Source organism: Theobroma cacao, chromosome 3 (genome assembly GCF_000208745.1).
Source record: "Theobroma cacao cultivar B97-61/B2 chromosome 3, Criollo_cocoa_genome_V2, whole genome shotgun sequence".
NCBI lineage: Eukaryota > Viridiplantae > Streptophyta > Magnoliopsida > Malvales > Malvaceae > Theobroma > Theobroma cacao.
In genome coordinates, this window is record NC_030852.1 from 27,292,275 (window position 1) to 27,311,031 (window position 18,757).

General features: G+C 32.5%; 1 protein-coding gene across 1 annotated transcript; it reads left to right on the forward strand.

Moving 5' to 3' along the window:
• Nucleotides 4,350–17,861, forward strand: LOC18605339 (structural maintenance of chromosomes protein 6A). Its single transcript, XM_018118444.1, has 28 exons — nucleotides 4,350–4,621; nucleotides 4,737–4,842; nucleotides 4,953–5,086; nucleotides 5,306–5,361; nucleotides 5,488–5,574; nucleotides 5,656–5,976; nucleotides 6,235–6,354; nucleotides 6,819–6,953; nucleotides 7,632–7,708; nucleotides 7,797–7,872; nucleotides 8,916–8,990; nucleotides 9,116–9,220; nucleotides 9,756–9,925; nucleotides 10,008–10,110; nucleotides 10,462–10,574; nucleotides 11,843–12,047; nucleotides 12,737–12,868; nucleotides 12,977–13,091; nucleotides 13,182–13,267; nucleotides 13,364–13,459; nucleotides 13,549–13,685; nucleotides 13,776–13,878; nucleotides 15,106–15,185; nucleotides 15,311–15,389; nucleotides 15,543–15,600; nucleotides 15,831–15,928; nucleotides 16,079–16,173; nucleotides 17,449–17,861. The coding sequence occupies exons 1-28, from the start codon at nucleotides 4,465–4,467 to the stop codon at nucleotides 17,504–17,506; spliced, it is 3,177 nt and encodes a 1,058-aa protein (XP_017973933.1). The 5' UTR covers nucleotides 4,350–4,464; the 3' UTR covers nucleotides 17,507–17,861.

Consider the following 18,757-nt stretch of genomic DNA (forward strand, 5'->3'; position numbering starts at 1 on the left):
CTCTCTCTCTCTCTCTCTCTCTCTCTATATATATATATATATATATATATATATATATATATATACTTATTACTAAATTTATATATTTAGATATTTTTATGATAAATTTGTTTAAAGAAAACAATAATTTCAACTATTTTCTGTTAAGTTATTTATTAAGTTTTTTCTATTAGAGATAAATAATTATAAAAATTTCATTTCAATTAATGATATAAATGAGTCATAATATTTACAAAATGTACAGAATTTGTTCACTAAATACTTCAATTAAAATTAGTCAAAGTACTCAACAGGTCTCTTATATTATTAAGTTTTTCATCAATCTAATCCATTTACCCATAACTAGTTAATTTAGCCTATGTATTTTGAAATTTTATGCAATTAAATCTCTCTATCTTACTCCATTTAAATTGACTGTTAATGATGCTGACAAGTAAAAAAAATTTTGCCTCATGGCTTTTCTTTTTTTTTTTCCCTCTTTTACCCATAACTAAATCGTTTTGGTGAGACTATTAAAAGCACATATAAATTTTTTTTTTCCATTTTTCCTTATTTCCTTCTCTATCTCTCTTTTCTCTCTACACAAAGGTCGACCCCAAACCCAAATTCCAATCGTTAGTCATTGTTGTTGCTGACTGTTGACGACCAATCTCTGGTGGTAGGAAAATCTAATAAAAAACACAAAAAGAACATTTTTTTTTCACCCTCTTTTTCTTAATCATGTAATTTTTTCAAAATCTATCCCAATTTTTTTATGTCTCAATAGGTTTCTATATTATTAAGTTTTTCATCAATCTAATTCGTTTACCTTAACTAGTTAATTTAGTCCATATACTTTGAAATTTTATGCATCATAATTTCATCTGTAAATTATATGAAAAAACCATAAAAACTTACAACTTCAATTGAATTATATTAAATCCTCCCATTAGGAACTAAAACATAAAGCTAAAAAAGTTTAAAAAAATTACCCCTTACCTTTAATCAAATAATTCAATTCTAAAACATTGAAAATGACATGCTAAACTCTACTTCCACTTTAGCTTTAATTAAATAAGAGGTAATAAGAAAATGGAAAGTAGTAAAAAAAACAAATTTATGAAAATACCAAAACAAAGCAAAGGGCAAAGCAAATTGCTAATAGATGGAGCAACCTAAATTATCTGCATATGAAAAATTATATATATACAGCCAAGGCCTTAGCCACACTTCTTACCTCCCTCAATCCCCACACATATTTATATATAATATGTAAATACAAACAGAGGAATGCATGATGCATTGTTTGTATTATAGAAGATAGCATGGTAAAACCAATCATTCAAACTTCATGGCCATGCTTGGAAGCTATTGGGCAAGTTACAAAAATTTGAATTGTAATAGTACAACATATACCACTTGAATCACCATTATTAATAATGAAGTAAGTAACCAACACTTGAAAGAACAGAGGTAATTCAAATCAACACCTTTAAGCCTATTATATAAATGCAAAATATTAAATAAAAACCTAAATACTAAAATTACAACAAAAAATAACATAAAATGCTGAAGAATATTAATTTTTCAAATAACTTCAATTTAGAATCCAAAAAGATTTTCTCTTAGCAAACAAAGCAACAAAATGAAAATAACTAAAACAAAAAAGAAATCAAAGGACAAAAGCATCATAAACTTATCTACGTTAGATTGCCAAGCAATCAAAGTCATCTCACTCCTACAATCAAAGAAACAAAATAAAAAACATTAACTATCATAAAGTAGAAAATAAAAAACAAAGAGAGAAAAAATAATGAAAAAAAAATAGAGACATAAAGAACATAATTTAAAATAAAGTAAATCCCGCAATCCAAAAAAATATATAGAGAGATGGGTAGAGAGATAGTAGAGAGAGGAGAAGAAATAGGGGTTTTTGATAGTGACTGGCGATATGAATGGTAGTGAGAGGAGAGTAGGCAAATGTTCTTTTTTTATGTGATCCTCAATTTTCAGAAAAAGACATATTTGATGTTTAAGGAACCTTACATCTTGCTTTAAAAAGGGGAATTTTTGAAGGAATTGGGATTAGGATTTTAATTATAGGGGAGGACAAACAATCAAAGAATTTATGGCATACTTGGTTAACTGGAAAGAATAGAATAATCATTTTAAGGGAATAGAATAGAGAAATAATAACTATTATGTAGATTGGTTCATGGAAATGGAATAGAATAGAAATTGCTATTATTACTTATTCCATTATTTGGTTGGTATGAATAATTTTAAGAATGGTTAAGGAATAATGGGTAAATGATAAAAATACACTTTATTAAAATTTAAAAATTTTTTAATTAAAAAACAAAAAAAGCTATGATTAGAAATAAATACTCTTTATTAAAAATAAAGAATTTATTTTGTTAAAAGATAAAAATATTATGAGCAATAAAATCAAAATAACTTTTACTATAATTAAATAATATTTTCATCCAAATAAAAACATATTTTTATTATAATTTAATAATATTTTGTATTAGAAGAAAATTAAACCTTTTATTATAATTAAATAATATTTAATATTAAAAGATAAAATATATTCTTCATTAAATTTAAATAATACTAAATAATATTCTTTGTTACATTTATTATATTCAAATAATAATATTAAGTAATATGCTTTATAATATTTATTATAGTGAAATAATATTAATATTTTAAATAATATTTAGATATTTTTATTTCTCTTTTTTTGAAAATGAAGTAAAAATTTTGTGTCTTCTGTGCTTTAGAGAGAGGAGTGAGGAAGAGAGAGAAAAAATAAGTTTAGTATTTTTTTATAAGGTAATTTTTTAAATTGTAAAAGGGTATATTTGTCTAATCAACTTTTTTTCTTATTCTCAACAATTTGAAATAACTATTACCAATGAGAACTTTGATAATGACTATTCAAGCTTCTCTTTGAATGATTATTCTGAAGAATAGCCATTCTATTGAACCAAATGCAATTTTATCTTAAGAATGAGAATAGGAGAGAAATAACTATTCCATTCCCCTCAAGCATGCCCTTAGGGTCAAGGTTTTAAAGGAATTGGAGTTTTATGAGGTTTGAATATTGAAAGATTTTGACTCAATATTTTGACTCAATATTTTTTTGTTACATTTAAGGAGATTTTAAATTTAAGAGAAAGAGAAACTAGAGAAAGTAAGATGCAAGAGTGTTATATTTTAATTAAAACAAAGAAACATAAAAGGTAATAATTTTTTATTAGTTGCAAAATAAAATGTACATCTAAATTTTAAAATTTAAATATTGTGACAAATTCTTTAAATGTAAAAATGAGAGTGTAAGATAGTGTAATTAAAACTCATTTATGTTGTAGTGTTTTTTCGGGTTTGAAATTTAAACTTTGATTGAGTTTGAATTCATTATTGGAGTTACTTATAATCAAACAAAATTATGTTGAATTTAAATGTATTTTTAGCCTAACTTAAATATGAAAAACAAGTATAAAATTTCAAGTTAATAACAAAGGTTTTATGTTAACTTAAGATGTAAATGAACCAAGTTGAGCCGAGCTTAGATTTGTTCAAGCTTATTCATTTATTAGGAGACATGTTCGAGCTAGATTTGAATGTGAATAAAATTTTGGATTTCTTGTTTGAGTTCAGCTCAATTAATTTTTGGAGAAACTTGAGCTGGGCAATAAAATTTTTATGGGTAATTTCACTAAAATTTTTTCTAATTTCAACTTTTTTTCATATGAAACATTATGACTTTTTTTCGATTAATAGCTTTTGAATATTTTTTTCAACTAGCATCTTGTAGATAATTTTTAGATCATAAAAGATTAGATTGTTAATTTTGTTCAATAAAATCATCCAAATATCCTTACTTCAAAGTTAACTTATTTATTCACACTCAAGAATTTTTTGTAATTTTCTTAAATAAATTTAATAGCTTAATTTTTGTGAGAATAAAAGTTATCAAAGTGATAATTAAAAAAAAATAGCGTTCTAATTGAGAAAAAAGAAGACATAAGTTTTAATGTGTAAAAAATAAAAATTATAAGCGGTATATGTGAAGTTTATCTAATTGTCATTCAGATAAATAATTTTTTCGAAATAAAGTAAAGTCCGTTACTGCGTACAAAATTTGAACCGGGCTGAAAATATCCTGGCGGATTTGGGCCCACCAAACATTATAGTCCAATTTCAGGCCTACCTTACCTAAACCGACTTAAAAAAAATAGACGGTCAAGATTTTATCTGAATACACCATAACAAGCTTCGGGGAAAGTAGTCTTTAGTGTCAAATAGGCCCGGGTACACACTACCATTCCTCATTCCCGCCTTACACACTCCCTACTCACGGCTGCCTGTACTATCACTTCTGTCCTGTCAGTTTTCACCGCTCTAATTAGCCGTTTCTTTTCCTATCTCGTCTCAAAATTCTACGGTTCTCACGATCGGGAACCCTAGGATACAATCATGAGTTATTCTAGGGTATTACCCGATCAAATCTACGGCGGTCAACGATCCGGGGCGGGTACTATCAAGAGGATCCGGTTAGAAAACTTCATGTGCCATAGTAGTCTCGAAATCGAACTCTGCGAGGGGGTTAATTTCATCACCGGTCAAAATGGAAGTTCGTCTTTCTCTCACTCTTTTTGTCCGTTATTTTCGTAGAAAATTTTTTTTTTTTGGTTTTTGAAAAAAATTGTATTGTGAACGACATGTCCTTTGGTTTTCTATGTTCGTAGGCGGTAAGAGTGCGATGCTGACCGCTTTATGTATTGCGTTTGGCTGCCGTGCCAAAGATACTCAAAGGGCATCTAAGTTGAAAGAATTTATAAAAACTGGTTGCAGGTTTCTGTTTTAGTTTTTTTGTTTTTCAATTTTTTTATTAGTTGAGGTTTTTTTTTTGAAAAATCATGGATAATCTATTTGATATATCTGTTATATTTTTTAATTCTCAGTTATGCTATTGTTCAAGTGGAAATTAAAAATGAGGGAGTGGATGCTTTTCGACCAGAAATTTACGGTGATTACATAATGATTGAACGCAGGATTTCTGACTCTACAAGCTCCACTTTTATGAAGGATCGTCAAGGTTTGAATCATTTCCTTGTGGTAATAATTTGTTGACCCAAGATTTTGTCAAATGTTGTCATCTTGTGTATGTGTTAGAGTATACAATATGGTTATGAGTTTCTTTTATTTCGTCTCATGTTATTTCTTTTTGTTTTGGTTGCACATGTGGGGCTAAATGATTGATGCAAGAGGTGATTGTATTTGCTTGATCTTGTTTTACATCTGAGGCATTGTACAGGTAAAAAAGTTGCTAGTCGAAAGGAGGATCTTCGTGAGCTGGTTGAACATTTCAATGTGAGTGTTTTGGCCTAACAAGTATGCTTTAACTTTCTTACTGGTGCTTCTTACCAGGCTAAGTTATACTTTCTTGTGAGCTCAGTTACACTCATATTTTGAAATGTTGCACTCTACCTCCTGTAGATTGATGTTGAGAATCCATGTGTTATTATGAGTCAAGACAAAAGCAGGGAGTTTTTGCATTCTGGGAATGACAAAGATAAATTCAAGGTAATGCTTATTAACTAACTTGCAACTTTTTATTCTGAAAATAATCTTTTGAGCATCACGCTGACGCTTTTTATCACTCAGTTCTTTTTTAAGGCTACGCTTCTTCAACAAGTTGATGAACTTTTACAAACAATTATCAAACAATTGAAGGATGCATTTGCTCTTGTTGATGAGTTGGAGACTTTGATAAGACCCATTCAGCTTGAACTTAGTGAACTGCAAGAAAAGATTAAAAACATGGAGCGTGTAGAAGAGATATCACGGGAGGTGCAACAGTTAAAAAAAAAGCTCGCCTGGTCATGGGTGTATGATGTGGACAGGCAATTGCAGGAGCAAGGGGCTAAGATTGAAAAGCTGAAAGACCGCATACCCACTTGCCAAGCTAAAATAGATTCAATATTGGTGAGTAATATGTCTTACCGGAAACATGTCATAACAACTCGTCTGAGTTGTTCTTTTTTAAAAGTCAGTTTGAAATCTTTAAATACAAAGTAAAAGGACAGCTTTGCATTTATTGTTGGTTGGTTAGGCTGATAATGTCTACGTGAGTCATGATAATGAAGGCTTATTGTCCTCGATTATCTATTATTTTCTTTTAGGAAGTCTGCTAAAAATTTAGATCTTGTTTATTGACCTTGAAAAATTTTGATTATTTTGCAGCATAACTTGGAGAAGTTGCAGGAACACTTCTCAAACAAGAAAGTTCAAGTTGCATGTTTGGTGGAAAAGACATCTTTAGTGAGGAGAAGAAAAGATGAATTGTGGGATGCTTTTTGTGTGGTACATTAATGGTTACCTATCTTTTTTCTCTGTTTTTTCAAAAGACAGGTTGAATTATTCTCTTATGTTGTTAGCCATTCAAAGTGCTTTTTCCTTTGCTTGCATTATCTTTAATTTGTTGCTAGGCTTGTTATTACTGTAACTAGGTAAGTACCATGTATCAGGTTTTTTTACTTTTATCTCTTTGACGTAACTAGCTGAAGGTGGATATTATACAACTCTCCATTATAATTGGTTTAGTCATGTTTGAATTTAAATAGGAAAGCTGAAGTCTGAGTTTTCTTTAAGAACTCTTTCCTTATCATTTATTGGCCGTTCATGAATCTGTCATCATATCTTATAATATCTGTATAAGCTTTTATGATCATATGTTGTGTTATCATTCATCTGGTCATAGTATTTATATTTCTTGTTTGGTTTGTTTTTTTTTTTTCCCCTGAATTTACATCTTTTGTTCATCTTAGGCAACAAAAGAGAAGCTTGAGCTAGAAGAAGAGCATGGCCGCAGCACTAAGCAAATTCAGAAGATGCTGAATAATGTTAGGATGCTTGAAGAACAAGCCCGTGATATTCAGGAGAAACATTTTAGAAATACACAGGTCTTTCTTGCCTTGTGCTAATATTTTTTCTTCCATGTGACTAGTCTATTTAGTTTTGACCGTTTGTAGTGGTGAGGAACATTCTTTTTAATAATTATGTATTGAGTTTTGCTTTTGCTCATTCATGTATTATGTGTTCTTTCTTCATTTTTGAATTTGGTATGCTGTGAAGGATATTTTTATTCTGTGTTTAATTACAAGATCCCTGTACCATTTCCTTCAGCAAGAAAAAGGATGTCCATTTTCATGTATATAAGTAGAAGAAGAATAAGATCATTTTTATATCTAGACTGGACCCTGGCAGGGCTTAGTCTTGCAATATATAAAGCCAAAGGGCAGTTATTTTATATTTTGTTCTTATGTTGAAGCTTTTCTTCTCATTGCTTCTTGATATATTGAAGCTGTTGTTCTCGTTGCTTCTTGACATACTATTTCATCATATTCTTACACTGGGGTTGTCCCCTGTCTATGGCAGATAACCTTTTCCCATCCAATTGAAAATGGCTATACCTTGTTACTTCTGTTGTTTGAGTCCTTATTTTGATCAATTTTCCTTAACCATAGTTGTTTGACAAGCAGTTTGGTCTGGCAATCTAGAGTGGCTGGTGAGTGGATTGGTTAATTTTGGTATACATCATTGAAATAGAGGATTTACCTTTTAATTTTGTTGATCTGCAGGCTGAAGAATCAGAAATAGAGGAACAGATTAAAGAAATTGAATATGCAGTTGATCATGTCAAATCAATACTCTCTAGGTTATTCATTATTTTGTTATTCCTTATGCTCCTGTTTCCATTGTTATTCTAGATCTGTTTTGACCTTTAAAATATCAACATATTTCAGTTTGAAGGATGAGGGGAATACTTTGTCAGAGCATGCTTCAGCAGAAGCGGATGTAATGAAGAAGATTAATGATGAGGTATGGGGAATGCTAGAGATTATTAACGTGCATATTGATGAGAATTTGCTGTTCCATTTTGACTGTGATACTCTTTGGCTTGCATATTTCTCTTTAAATGGTTTTCTTGCAATTGATATATGATTATATAATATAACCCTAGAAGTGGAGTATGCTACTGTTTTCAAATATCACACTGTATGCTTGATCTTTTTCTTTCATCTTTGTTTCCTTTATTTGATTTCAAACTACCTCTGTTCTTATTTCCCAAGGAAGGGCATGCAGTTGGCATTTTTTAGCCATGTTTGTTATTGTTCTTTCGAGCAATGCAGTGTAGCTCAAACTCATTACTGCTCTTCCCAGCAATGCAGTGTAGTGCAAATTCACAAACAGGCAATAACTGCAAATTTTTTTTGGGGTTACTCCCCTCCCTCCCTTTCTTTACAGTCAATATAGAAGTTTATCATGTTTTCATAGTTACTCCCCTCCCTCCCTTTCTTTACAGTCAACATAGAAGTTTATCATGTTTTCGTAGCTCTTAGAAGTCTGATGTTGGGACAGTTCAGCTTGTGCTTTTACTTAATGGCCTGTTGGAGTTCACGTGGTAGTGCTCTTATGTGCACAAGTGAAATGACTAAATGACTTCTAAAATGAAGTTTTCTTTCGTGGTGATATATGCTCATGTTATGTTTGATAGCTAGATGTCTGCTAAGTATAAACCTTTTATAGCGTGTTTAAATGGTAAAGGTTTTAGAGGATAAAAGATCATGTAACATATAAAGGTTCAGTGTTATCTCATGCCAGGTAAAAGTTATGGAATATTCGGAAGTTAATCTATTGCTTAGGAAATATTCTAGATATGATTAATTTTGACTGAAGTGATTTCTTATCCTTGTTATGTATTCAATTGTTTGGAGGAGTTAGTTTCCACATATGCAAACTGCTTTGAGTGTATTTATGTGCAGATTAAGTTCTTGAAAATTCAAAATTTGTTTATCTCAATTAGCCTCTAGAGATCCTTTCTTTACACACACATCATTGATCTGGTTTTCTCTCTTCTATAGATTAAAGACTATGAAAAGAAGCAGCGTGAGATTGATCGTCAAATTCGTGAGCTTCAGCTACATCAAACCAACAGGGTCTATGCAACTCTTTTCTCTTTATTGGTCTTCGATAAACGTAGTGATGATGAATGTCTTGTTTTCTCACTGAACATTTTATGGGTGCCTCTGAACTGTGATTTTCTTCCATGTTTTTTTGACAGGTTACAGCTTTTGGGGGAGATGGGGTGCTTCGTCTTCTACGTGAAATTGAGAGGCATCATCACAAATTTACAATGCCACCTATTGGTCCAATAGGTGCCCATGTGGTGAGTAACGGAAAATCACTACAGAAAATTTTGTGCTCTAGTTGTTTAGTTCTTGTGCCAATGAACTATAAAACTAGAGCTTTAGATAATATCTGCTTGTTCATTTGGGGTTGGATGTAGAATGCTGGAACTTCTTAAGCGTTCCTATCTCAAAGATATCCAATTAGATTTCCTTTGTAAATATCTTTACATTGTTTGAACTTTTCTTTTGCCATGGAAATGGTGTGGGCAAGTTGGGGCACATTTAATCTGAAAGAACAATTGCTTGTGGGAATGACATAATAAGTTATACTGTTTTGAAGCAATATTAGGATAAATTGAGTTGAGGGATTCTTGTTGAAAAAATCACTTAGAAACGCTTGTTGATTTGAATCTGGATCCTGTCTTTTCTGAATTTGGAGGGTTCTTTTTTTTTTGAGTTATCCTTTTTTGGGGTTTTGTGATAAGCACAAATGTGTGTCCTCTCTCCGTATCTATGATAAATTCTGGAGAACTGTTTGGCAACTGTTGTTCGTTTTATGATTATGCACTGCAGACATTGGTCAATGGTGATACATGGGCTCCTGCTGTTGAACAAGCCATTGGGAAGTTGCTCAATGCTTTCATTGTGACAAATTCTAAGGATGCTTCTGCTTTGAGAACATGTGCAAAGGAGGCAAGATATAACTACTTTCCTATTGTCATACATGAGTTTTCAAGACCAAGGTGAAAGGACGAGAATTCTAATTTATAGCACCGATGTTTGAATATAGTTCTCTCTTGATATTTGCTTTTGCTTTTGTTGTAGGTTGAATATACCAAATCACTCGCTTCCCCAGACCAAGCACCCAACTACTCTATCCGTTTTACGTTCTGATAACCCTACTGTTTTTAATGTTCTAGTAGATACGGTAATTTTACATTCTCATAATAATTTTCTAATCTAAATCTGCTATTTTACATATTCTTCCTTTTTAACAATAATCTGGTAACTTCTTTTCTTTCTTTGAGAATTTTCCATTTTTTTATTTCCAGTGGGGTGGGTTGGACAGTTTGGCAGGGGGCATGGGCTTGGTTTTTTATTATTTGTAATTGGGGGAAGGGGGATTCGATCCTTGCTTTTTAGGCAGAGGATCTTGTACCAACCAATGAGCCAAATGCTCAGGTGTGGGGGCATGGGCTTGGTTCTTCTTTTACACACTTGTTCTAAGGAGCCATTGTTGCCCATCAATGTCTTGAAATAACTTTTTGTATATTTTCAGGTTAAAGCTGAGAGGCAAGTTCTTGTTAAAGATTACAACATTGGAAGAGCAGTTGCATTTGACCAAAGAATACCGAATTTGATGGAGGTTTTCACCTTAGATGGGTTTAGAATGTAAGTCAAGAATTAATTTTATCTCTCCTTTCATGTCCTCATACATTATCTTTTTCATTTACTCTTACTGTTTATTTTTGGTCCTTTTGGGAACCATTATTTAGGTGAGCGGGAATTGAATTTGGATTTTAAATATAAATATATTGTTCGGAAAGATTTAAAGTAGCAGAATTTGAATTTGGGCTAAATCTACTACCAATTCTAAAGGGCCCAAATCTAAGATTTCAAATTACTTTGTGATGTTGGTATTTTGTCAAATTCTGCCTAAAGAAAATTTGCTCCTTTCTCAAAGTCTAAGATTATTCTAAATCCTAAATTCAAATCTTAGATTTATCCCTAAATTTTTTTTCAAATTCATAAATTTTAATTAAAAGACTCGGAATTCAAAAATTTATAATCCAAATTCCAATCGGAATCTAGTTTCCTGTATCAATCTGTAACAATTGATTACATGAATGACCAAGTGTGGGCTTGATTACTGACATTGACAGCCAGGAAGTATAGGCTTCTTTTTCCTTGATGTCTAAATGTCAAAAATAATGCTCAGGAGTGACTGTTTTTAATATGACCCAATAAATTGATTTGTAAGAATGGTGCATGTGGCCAATGGGTTATAAAGAATGGATGATTCTTTGTTTGAAGCTTTTTAGGTTCTACTAATTGTTCTATGAGGTCTTTTAATATTTTGCAGCCAAGAAAAAAGAATGGACAGAAGAGAAGAAGAAGAAGAAACCTTATGAGGAAATTGTATAGCATTTTTTCATGAGGTTTTAGGAATGGGTGGAAGAGGATACTTCTTACTAGTCATGCAATTTTTTCAACTGATCCTTGCCATCTTTTATGCAAACAAATGAAGATAAGGGTTTCAAGCGATTTAAGCCCTAGGATAATAGTCTCTATGGATAAACACTAATTTGAATATAAAGGCTGATGGTCTATCATAGATATTGCGTTTCCATATTTTTAAATGGCAAATGGAAATATTTAATGTGAAGTTATTTCAGTATTCCAATATTCAGGTGGTTGAATCAACCATCATGGGTGTTTTATGAAATCTAGTCTCGCAATAAAAGGCAGAAAAATGAAAATGATTTGACCTTTGAGTTATGTCAATTTAACCTTTGTTATTTTTGACTTGTTTGCACAGGCATGCTTGTGCTTGTGGAGCTTTTGGTTATTGTAAATTGGATGCTTCTTTCTATTATATTTCCCTACCAGCAATACTTGGATTTTCGGTCACTGAGTTGGATTTATTACTGACTTCTCAGGTTTTCACGTGGTTCAGTCCAGACAATTCTTCCCTCAAATAAAAAGCTTAGAATTGGTCGCCTTTGTGGTTCTTTTGATGATCAAATTAAGGAGTTTGAAAAACATGCGTTAAGTGTTGATGTAGAAATTAAACAGTGCAAGAGTAGGAAGAGGGAGTCAGAGAAAAAGCTTTGGGATTTTGACAGCAGGCTACATAATGTGAAGGTAACAATAGTGTGCTAAAATTAGGGTGCAGCCTTTTCTTGCTCCACTTTCTTCTTTCTTTTGTTTTTGTCCTCTCTGTCCCTTTCTTCTCATTATTGTTTTTTTTTTGGAGCTTAGTACTAGTCTGACATTGTGGTACCTTAGCTTTTCCTTTGCATTATTATCTATGTAGAAGAACATTTACAAGAGCCTGACTTGTGTTATGGAACTTGTCTCATTCATTTGTCCCCTTGAGGACAAATGGAGTTCCTGGCCTTTTGGCTTCTTGATGATGTTGTCGATATATGCATTTCTTCGAAGTTACAGTGTTATGTAATTTCATGTAATTTGAGAAATGTAAGTAGCTTTTGGAGGATTTATGTCTACTATCTTTATGCAGTTTGCACAATGTTATATCTATTAGATCTGATTGATAAAAACCTGCATTGTTGTTTTTTTCAGGTTTCCCAACTTTTATACACTATGTTTACTGTCTTGAAAAGTAAATCTGTCTTCTTGTTTACTCAATTCAAGTGTGTACCTCAGTTTGTGCATAGGCTTGTGGGTGCAATTATTACTAATGCCGAAAATTGCCTCCATCTCTCCCCTCGTGATACCTTTGAATTTTCCTCTTTGTTATCTCTCTCTTTTGGGTCCATATGTGCTAGTATGTTAATTTGTTGGATGCTTCACTCCTTTTGTGTCTGTAGAGAAGGCGCTTGGATGTAGAGCGTGATTTGACGGCAAAGAGCATGAAACTGCGGGATGTGCAGAATTCACTTGTTGCTGAAGCTGGTGTGTCACCTGAGTCAACTACTAATGAACTTCTTCAAGAAATTTCGGTTTGTTCCATGATTGTCTTGGGTATACTGTGTTTTTCTAGTTTAATAATTTGATTAACTTAATAAACTTTTTCAAATGATATCTTCCTCATGTGAATTGTCTTTTAGAATGTTAAAATGGAGATCCAGCAGAAGGAAGCATTGCTAGAAACGCTCCGAGAGAGGATGATTGAAGCAGAAGCAAAGGCCAGAACTCTTAAGTTATCATTTGAGGATTTAGGCGGTATTATTACAATAATATTATGCTTATGATTTAGTTCAATTGTGCACATGTTTTTACTTTCATTTAATATACCCTTAATATGAATTATAGAGTCAACAAAAGGGGAGATTGTAGCCTTTCAGAAAGCAGAGGAGGAGCTAACAGAGATAGAGAAAGAAATAAATGCTGCACAAGCGGTCTACCCTCTTTCCCCATCAACTTTTGTATTTTTTGTTTACTTCTGTAATTGCTCTGTAGAAACTTGAATTCAGAAATCAAAATTTCTGTTTCAGATGAGGGCCCATTATGAAAGTGTTATGAACGACAAGGTTCTTCCTCTTATCAAGGAGGCAGAGGCACAATATCTGGATCTTGAAAACAGTCGTAAGGTTGATTTTTGCCTATCTATACATAGGAATCAATAATTTGAATTGTCTTTATGATTTGTAGTCCATGTTATGTTTTGGCAACATTGCAGGAGAGTTATAGAAAGGCTTCTGTTATTTGTCCTGAGAGTGAAATTGAAGCGTTAGGAGGTTGGGATGGAAGCACACCAGAGCAACTAAGTGCGCACTTAAACAGACTGAATCAGAGACTTAAGCATGAGAGCCATCAGTTGGGTGTGGTTTATTTTTAATTTTTATTTTTAAAATACTCAAATACCTACCTACAATTAAATTCTATGTTCACTTTTATTTTTTGCAGATATTCGGAATCAATTGATGATCTTAGGATGTTGTATCAGGAGAAAGAACATAAGATTTTAAGGAAACTGCAAACGTATAAAGCTTTTCGAGAAAAATTAGATGTAAGCATCACTCTGCTCGATTTGTTCTTGTATTTGACATTGGACTCTATTATAACATTGATGCGGCCAACCTTGTTGCAACTGAGTTTTTATAGCGATCAAGTTGGTGTACCTTGGTTCCAGTTAGTGTTCATTCCTAAATTACTGCATGGATGGCCACTTCTCTTTAGAGGATTATTAGCATTTTACTTCGCTACTTTTTCCTTGGAGCTCTGCTTGTTTTAAAATTTTTTATATTATGAAGCAAAATTTTTCAGAGTTGGTTCAATTTTATGCCCCCTAAGGTATTTTAGAAATTCATATGGAGTAAGGATATTCTGGTTGTTTTCTCTGGCCCTGCTGTAGAGTGGGGGAACAGGAAATAAGAAACTATTGGAAAGGATGACAATTTGCTGGAGAAAGCCATTTTACAAGGCACTGGCTTTTGCTGCAGTTTGTCATTGCCCATGCAAGGTTTTGCTGGTTTATTGGTCTAAATCTTCAGATAAATTGGTTTTGAGCATTCTGTCTCGCTACCAATCTTTCATTACTTTTTCTTCTCTGCAATTATAAAGGTTACAACATAAGGAACAATTTGGCAGTGAAAGGGAAAGAGACCTGAAAAGAGAAAAAGAAAGGACGAATGCTTTTTGTGTTCTTTTTTGGTTGGTGGTGGGCAGGGTTTTAAAGTCAACAGGAGTACTTTCCAAGAAATAAGAGAACCTTTGATGAAAAAGATTTGTAAATATTTGAAAAAGTTTATGCGATGAGGAAGGTATGACTGTTGGATAACCTGCTGTGAGGTCAAAGGAGGTATCTTAAAGCTGGGTAGCGTATATCTGGATTTCATTTCAGTTTTAACTATGTGATGTATAACCTTATTAGTGTTATATCTGCTGAGTAGAAATGGTAATTTGTTGTTTGTCTTTTGTTTGGATTTAGCTATAATTACTGATATGATACAAAGACAATAAGGTGAGTGCTATGCAATACTAGCCTGCATTGGCACTTATCAGCTGGACATGTTATTTTGTAGATCTTAGAGGTTTAACTTTTGGGGTGGTTAATAATTGTAATTTAGCATTTGATGTGCAACTTTTTTCATCTGTTTTGTAGGTTATATAGCATTTGGTAATTGTTTCATCATAATATTATTTCTTATAATTTTAGAATTCTGAAAGAAATGATTGGTGGTTGTTTGTAGTTTTTTTTTACCTTTTTCCTGTTCATTGCATTCTTGCATTGCAGGCTTGTCAAAAAGCTCTTGACTTGCGTTGGAAAAAGTTTAATCGGAATGCATCTCTTCTTAAGCGCGAGTTGACTTGGCAGTATGGATCCAGCCTCTTGCAATTTTTAAGCTGTGTTCTTTAAGAGTGTTTATTTTATTCTTTTCTTGTTGGGGGAGGCTTCTATGCAATTCCTTAATGCCTTGTTGGTTAATCTTCACATTTAGATTTAATGGCCATTTGGGAAAGAAAGGTATCAGTGGACACATTAATGTTAGTTATGAAGAAAAGACCCTTTCAGTAGAGGTAAGCTCTCTGAATTCTACTTGTTCTTTTGAGTGTTAAGTTTTTAATCCACTACTTATGTCTTTGTGCTGGTCACCTGGCCAGTTTGAAGTTGTTTATTCGTACTTTTTGTATTTTATTGGATTTTCCTGATTCTCATTATCCCTTTAACAGGTTAAAATGCCTCAAGATGCATCAAGCGGCATTGTTCGTGATACAAGAGGACTTTCAGGTTTTCTTCTGCTCCATATGCTTTACAAACTGTGCTTTTAAACTACAAGTCCATGGCTATATAAAATTCTCTACTAGTGGCTTCATGATTATTATTTAATCCGAAAATTTGTTTCTTTATTTGGAATATTTTACTCCGGAGTCATTTAATTTAATGGTCAGATGAGTTAAAACAATTTCGTAATTGGTTAATGGTAACTCCACTACTATTTTTGATGATTTGTTGACCAGGAGGGGAGCGCTCCTTCTCAACGCTATGCTTTGCAATGGCTCTTCATGAAATGACTGAAGCCCCATTTCGAGCAATGGATGAGTTTGATGTGTTTATGGTGAGTTTTTTTTTGGGTGGCCGGGGTGTCATATCTTCTTTTCTTGATGTCACTTAACATCACCATATATCTTGGGATTAAGTAAATGTGATTGTCCTTCGAGAGGCTTAAAATTGTGGCTGAGAAAATTTATATTATGTTTTTCTCCAGGATGCAGTTAGCCGAAAAATCAGTTTGGACACTTTAGTTGAGTTTGCACTGGCACAAGGATCCCAATGGATATTTATCACACCTCATGATATCAGGTTATTGTTTATACTTGGATATGTTTGTCCAAATTCTCCTTTTTCTGAGTACTTAATAGACCCCCCAGCTTTGCATTTTTCTTTTTCTTCTATCAAATCCTACTCTCTTTCTGCACAGTGACTTTCCTAAAAAAAGCAATGAAATATGTTGAGAACTAGTATATTTGGTATTAAATCTTCAATATCCAGCAACTTTTTTTGAAATTTATAGACCATGTCTCAAAACTCAGAACCTATAAGTTAGTATTTTATAGACTTGAGAAATAGCATAGGACAGATCTAAGTAATTTTAAGGTGCTGGGATGGAAAGAATTAGAATTTCGATTTCAGATACATGCTAGAACTCTTGAGTTTGTACATGGAGAACTTAAGTGTTGATATAGGAGGTTTATTCTGTAGAATTTAAGGAAAATCTGTGGGGATTCAGGGTCTCTTTTAGAAATTATTATAAGTGTGATTGTTAAGTTGGTTTGATTCATTTGGTTCAATTTGTTGGCAAATTTTAATAAATCAATTTTAATTTTAATTTTACCGTACGCAAATTGCAAAACAATTCTTTGAAATGCTTTATCATTGGTCCATTTTTTATCATGTTTGGTTGATTGGAATAAGCATTCCATTCTGGGTCTATTCTGGATAGAGGTTTATTCCATAGTATGGTTCAAAATTTGAAGGGGAGTGACCATTTTGGTCAACGGGTCTATTCCGGGTCTTTTCCTTACCTTAAGAATAGAAATACTGTTTTATGGACCATTATACCTCTAAAATATTTTTGAATTCCCAACTTTGTCCTAAGCATAGGAGAGAAAATTTAGCTGGGTACTAGATTCCTACCATCTTTTTTTTTAATGTTTGTAATTTTTAAACATCATTATGCTTAATTTTGAAAATTCAAATTTCCCAACTTTGTCCATGAATCTTTCAGTAGTAATAATCCCATAATGATGCTGAGTTATGAGGCCAGACTACGATTCTTTTTTCATCAGATAGGGAATGATCCAATGCCAAGACAATTGTGGACTTTCTTTGAAGATTTTATCAAATCGTTATGGTTCTAGTATGAATTAGAGGTTTGAGTTGATTCATAGGGTCTTAATAATAGATGTCCTATAAAAAATAACGAAAGTAATAACAACAACATTACTCTCCTGCCGCCGAATTGCCATCTGTGATGAATTTGTTTGTATCATGTTCAAATCCAATATGAAGTGATGAATACTCAATTTGTTATGAAGAACAAATTCAACTTAAAACATTTTGCTGCTTCTGATACAGCATGGTGAAGCAAGGTGAGAGGATAAAGAAACAGCAGATGGCAGCCCCCCGTTCTTGATTGCTGTAAGGTAAAACTGATAGCAGCTCCCCACTAACTGTATATTTAGATGGCTTTATATTTTTTAGGCATATTTTTTATGTATTTTAGTAAGTAGTTATCCTTTCCATATCCCCCCTTTGTTCCTTTGTCTTATAGAGTTTGTGTTTTGCATTTCTGGCACATATGAAGTTGAATGAATATCGCTTGAAAAAGGACAGAAAGGAAGGGAGGTGTTTCTATGTGTCTCAATTTATTTTTTTCCTTGGGTCCTGTTTATTTCTAGTTACCTTTTGGGTTATGAAAATGTTACATGGATGATCACTCCGGCTGACAGCTCAGTAGAGTTTAAGACTTTGTCAAACTTGATAATGAATACGGCTGTACAGTGTACCTACGTTTTCGCAAGGCCAGCTAAGAATCCTGCCTTTCAATGACGGTATTTTTACTTATGTCAATTTCCTCTATTGCACGACTTCCGATTTACAACTTTGTACTGATCCCAAAGACCTTTCGATTGTTTTTCTGGTAAGGATCTTCACTATTTGTTGTTACCAAATTATTTTAATTCCTTGTTTCTTTTTGTTTTTAATATTTAACGATGAGTTAAAAAATCATCAAAATCTTCATTTTCAGCAAGTAATTATCTACCCTTTTATTTTTAATCTTCTGATTAGGTTATGCAGAAATCATCATTATCAATGTTTTTTATTTTCAAATTGTACCAATAATATCTGGTCTACTCAAGTCTCTCCCGTGTACTTTTTAAGTTTCTTACCTAAAAAGTTTTCATGTGGTTTTCAGAGTAATGAAACCGTCGAGTCTAAAAATCTTGTTTTCTCAATGATTTCTGGTCATATACCCTCTTGAATCAAGTGAAGAATGCTGGTGCTCCTGCTGATGGGATTTTCCCCGATGGAGAACTCCATCCTCATCAATTTAGTAAAAGTCGTTTTTACCGACGGGCTTTACCCGCCTCGTCAGTCATCAGAAAAGAAATATAAGAAGCTTTTACGGTTGAAATTTTGGATTATCTTTGAAATTAGAATATGTTTTAACAGTGCCAACATAAAGGTGAGGCAAAAAATTAATATCAGATCTATGTAAAACGCTCTCAACCTATTACCTTTAAAATTAAAATATAACATAACTGATTTGGCTCAAGACTTATCATGTTATAATAAAAAAAAGGATAAATAAATTGAGAGATATGCTATCTACTATTTTGAAGGAGTGAAGAGGATTTTTATATTTGATATTTTTTATTGAATT

Coding starts and splice junctions, on each gene's coding strand:
- LOC18605339 (XM_018118444.1), top strand. CDS start 4,465: ATGAGTTATTCTAGGGTATTACCCGATCAAATCTACGGCGGTCAACGA. Junction 13,092..13,181: donor ATCATTTGAGGATTTAGGCG/GTATTATTACAA, acceptor TATGAATTATAG/AGTCAACAAAAGGGGAGATT. Junction 13,268..13,363: donor AAATAAATGCTGCACAAGCG/GTCTACCCTCTT, acceptor TTTCTGTTTCAG/ATGAGGGCCCATTATGAAAG.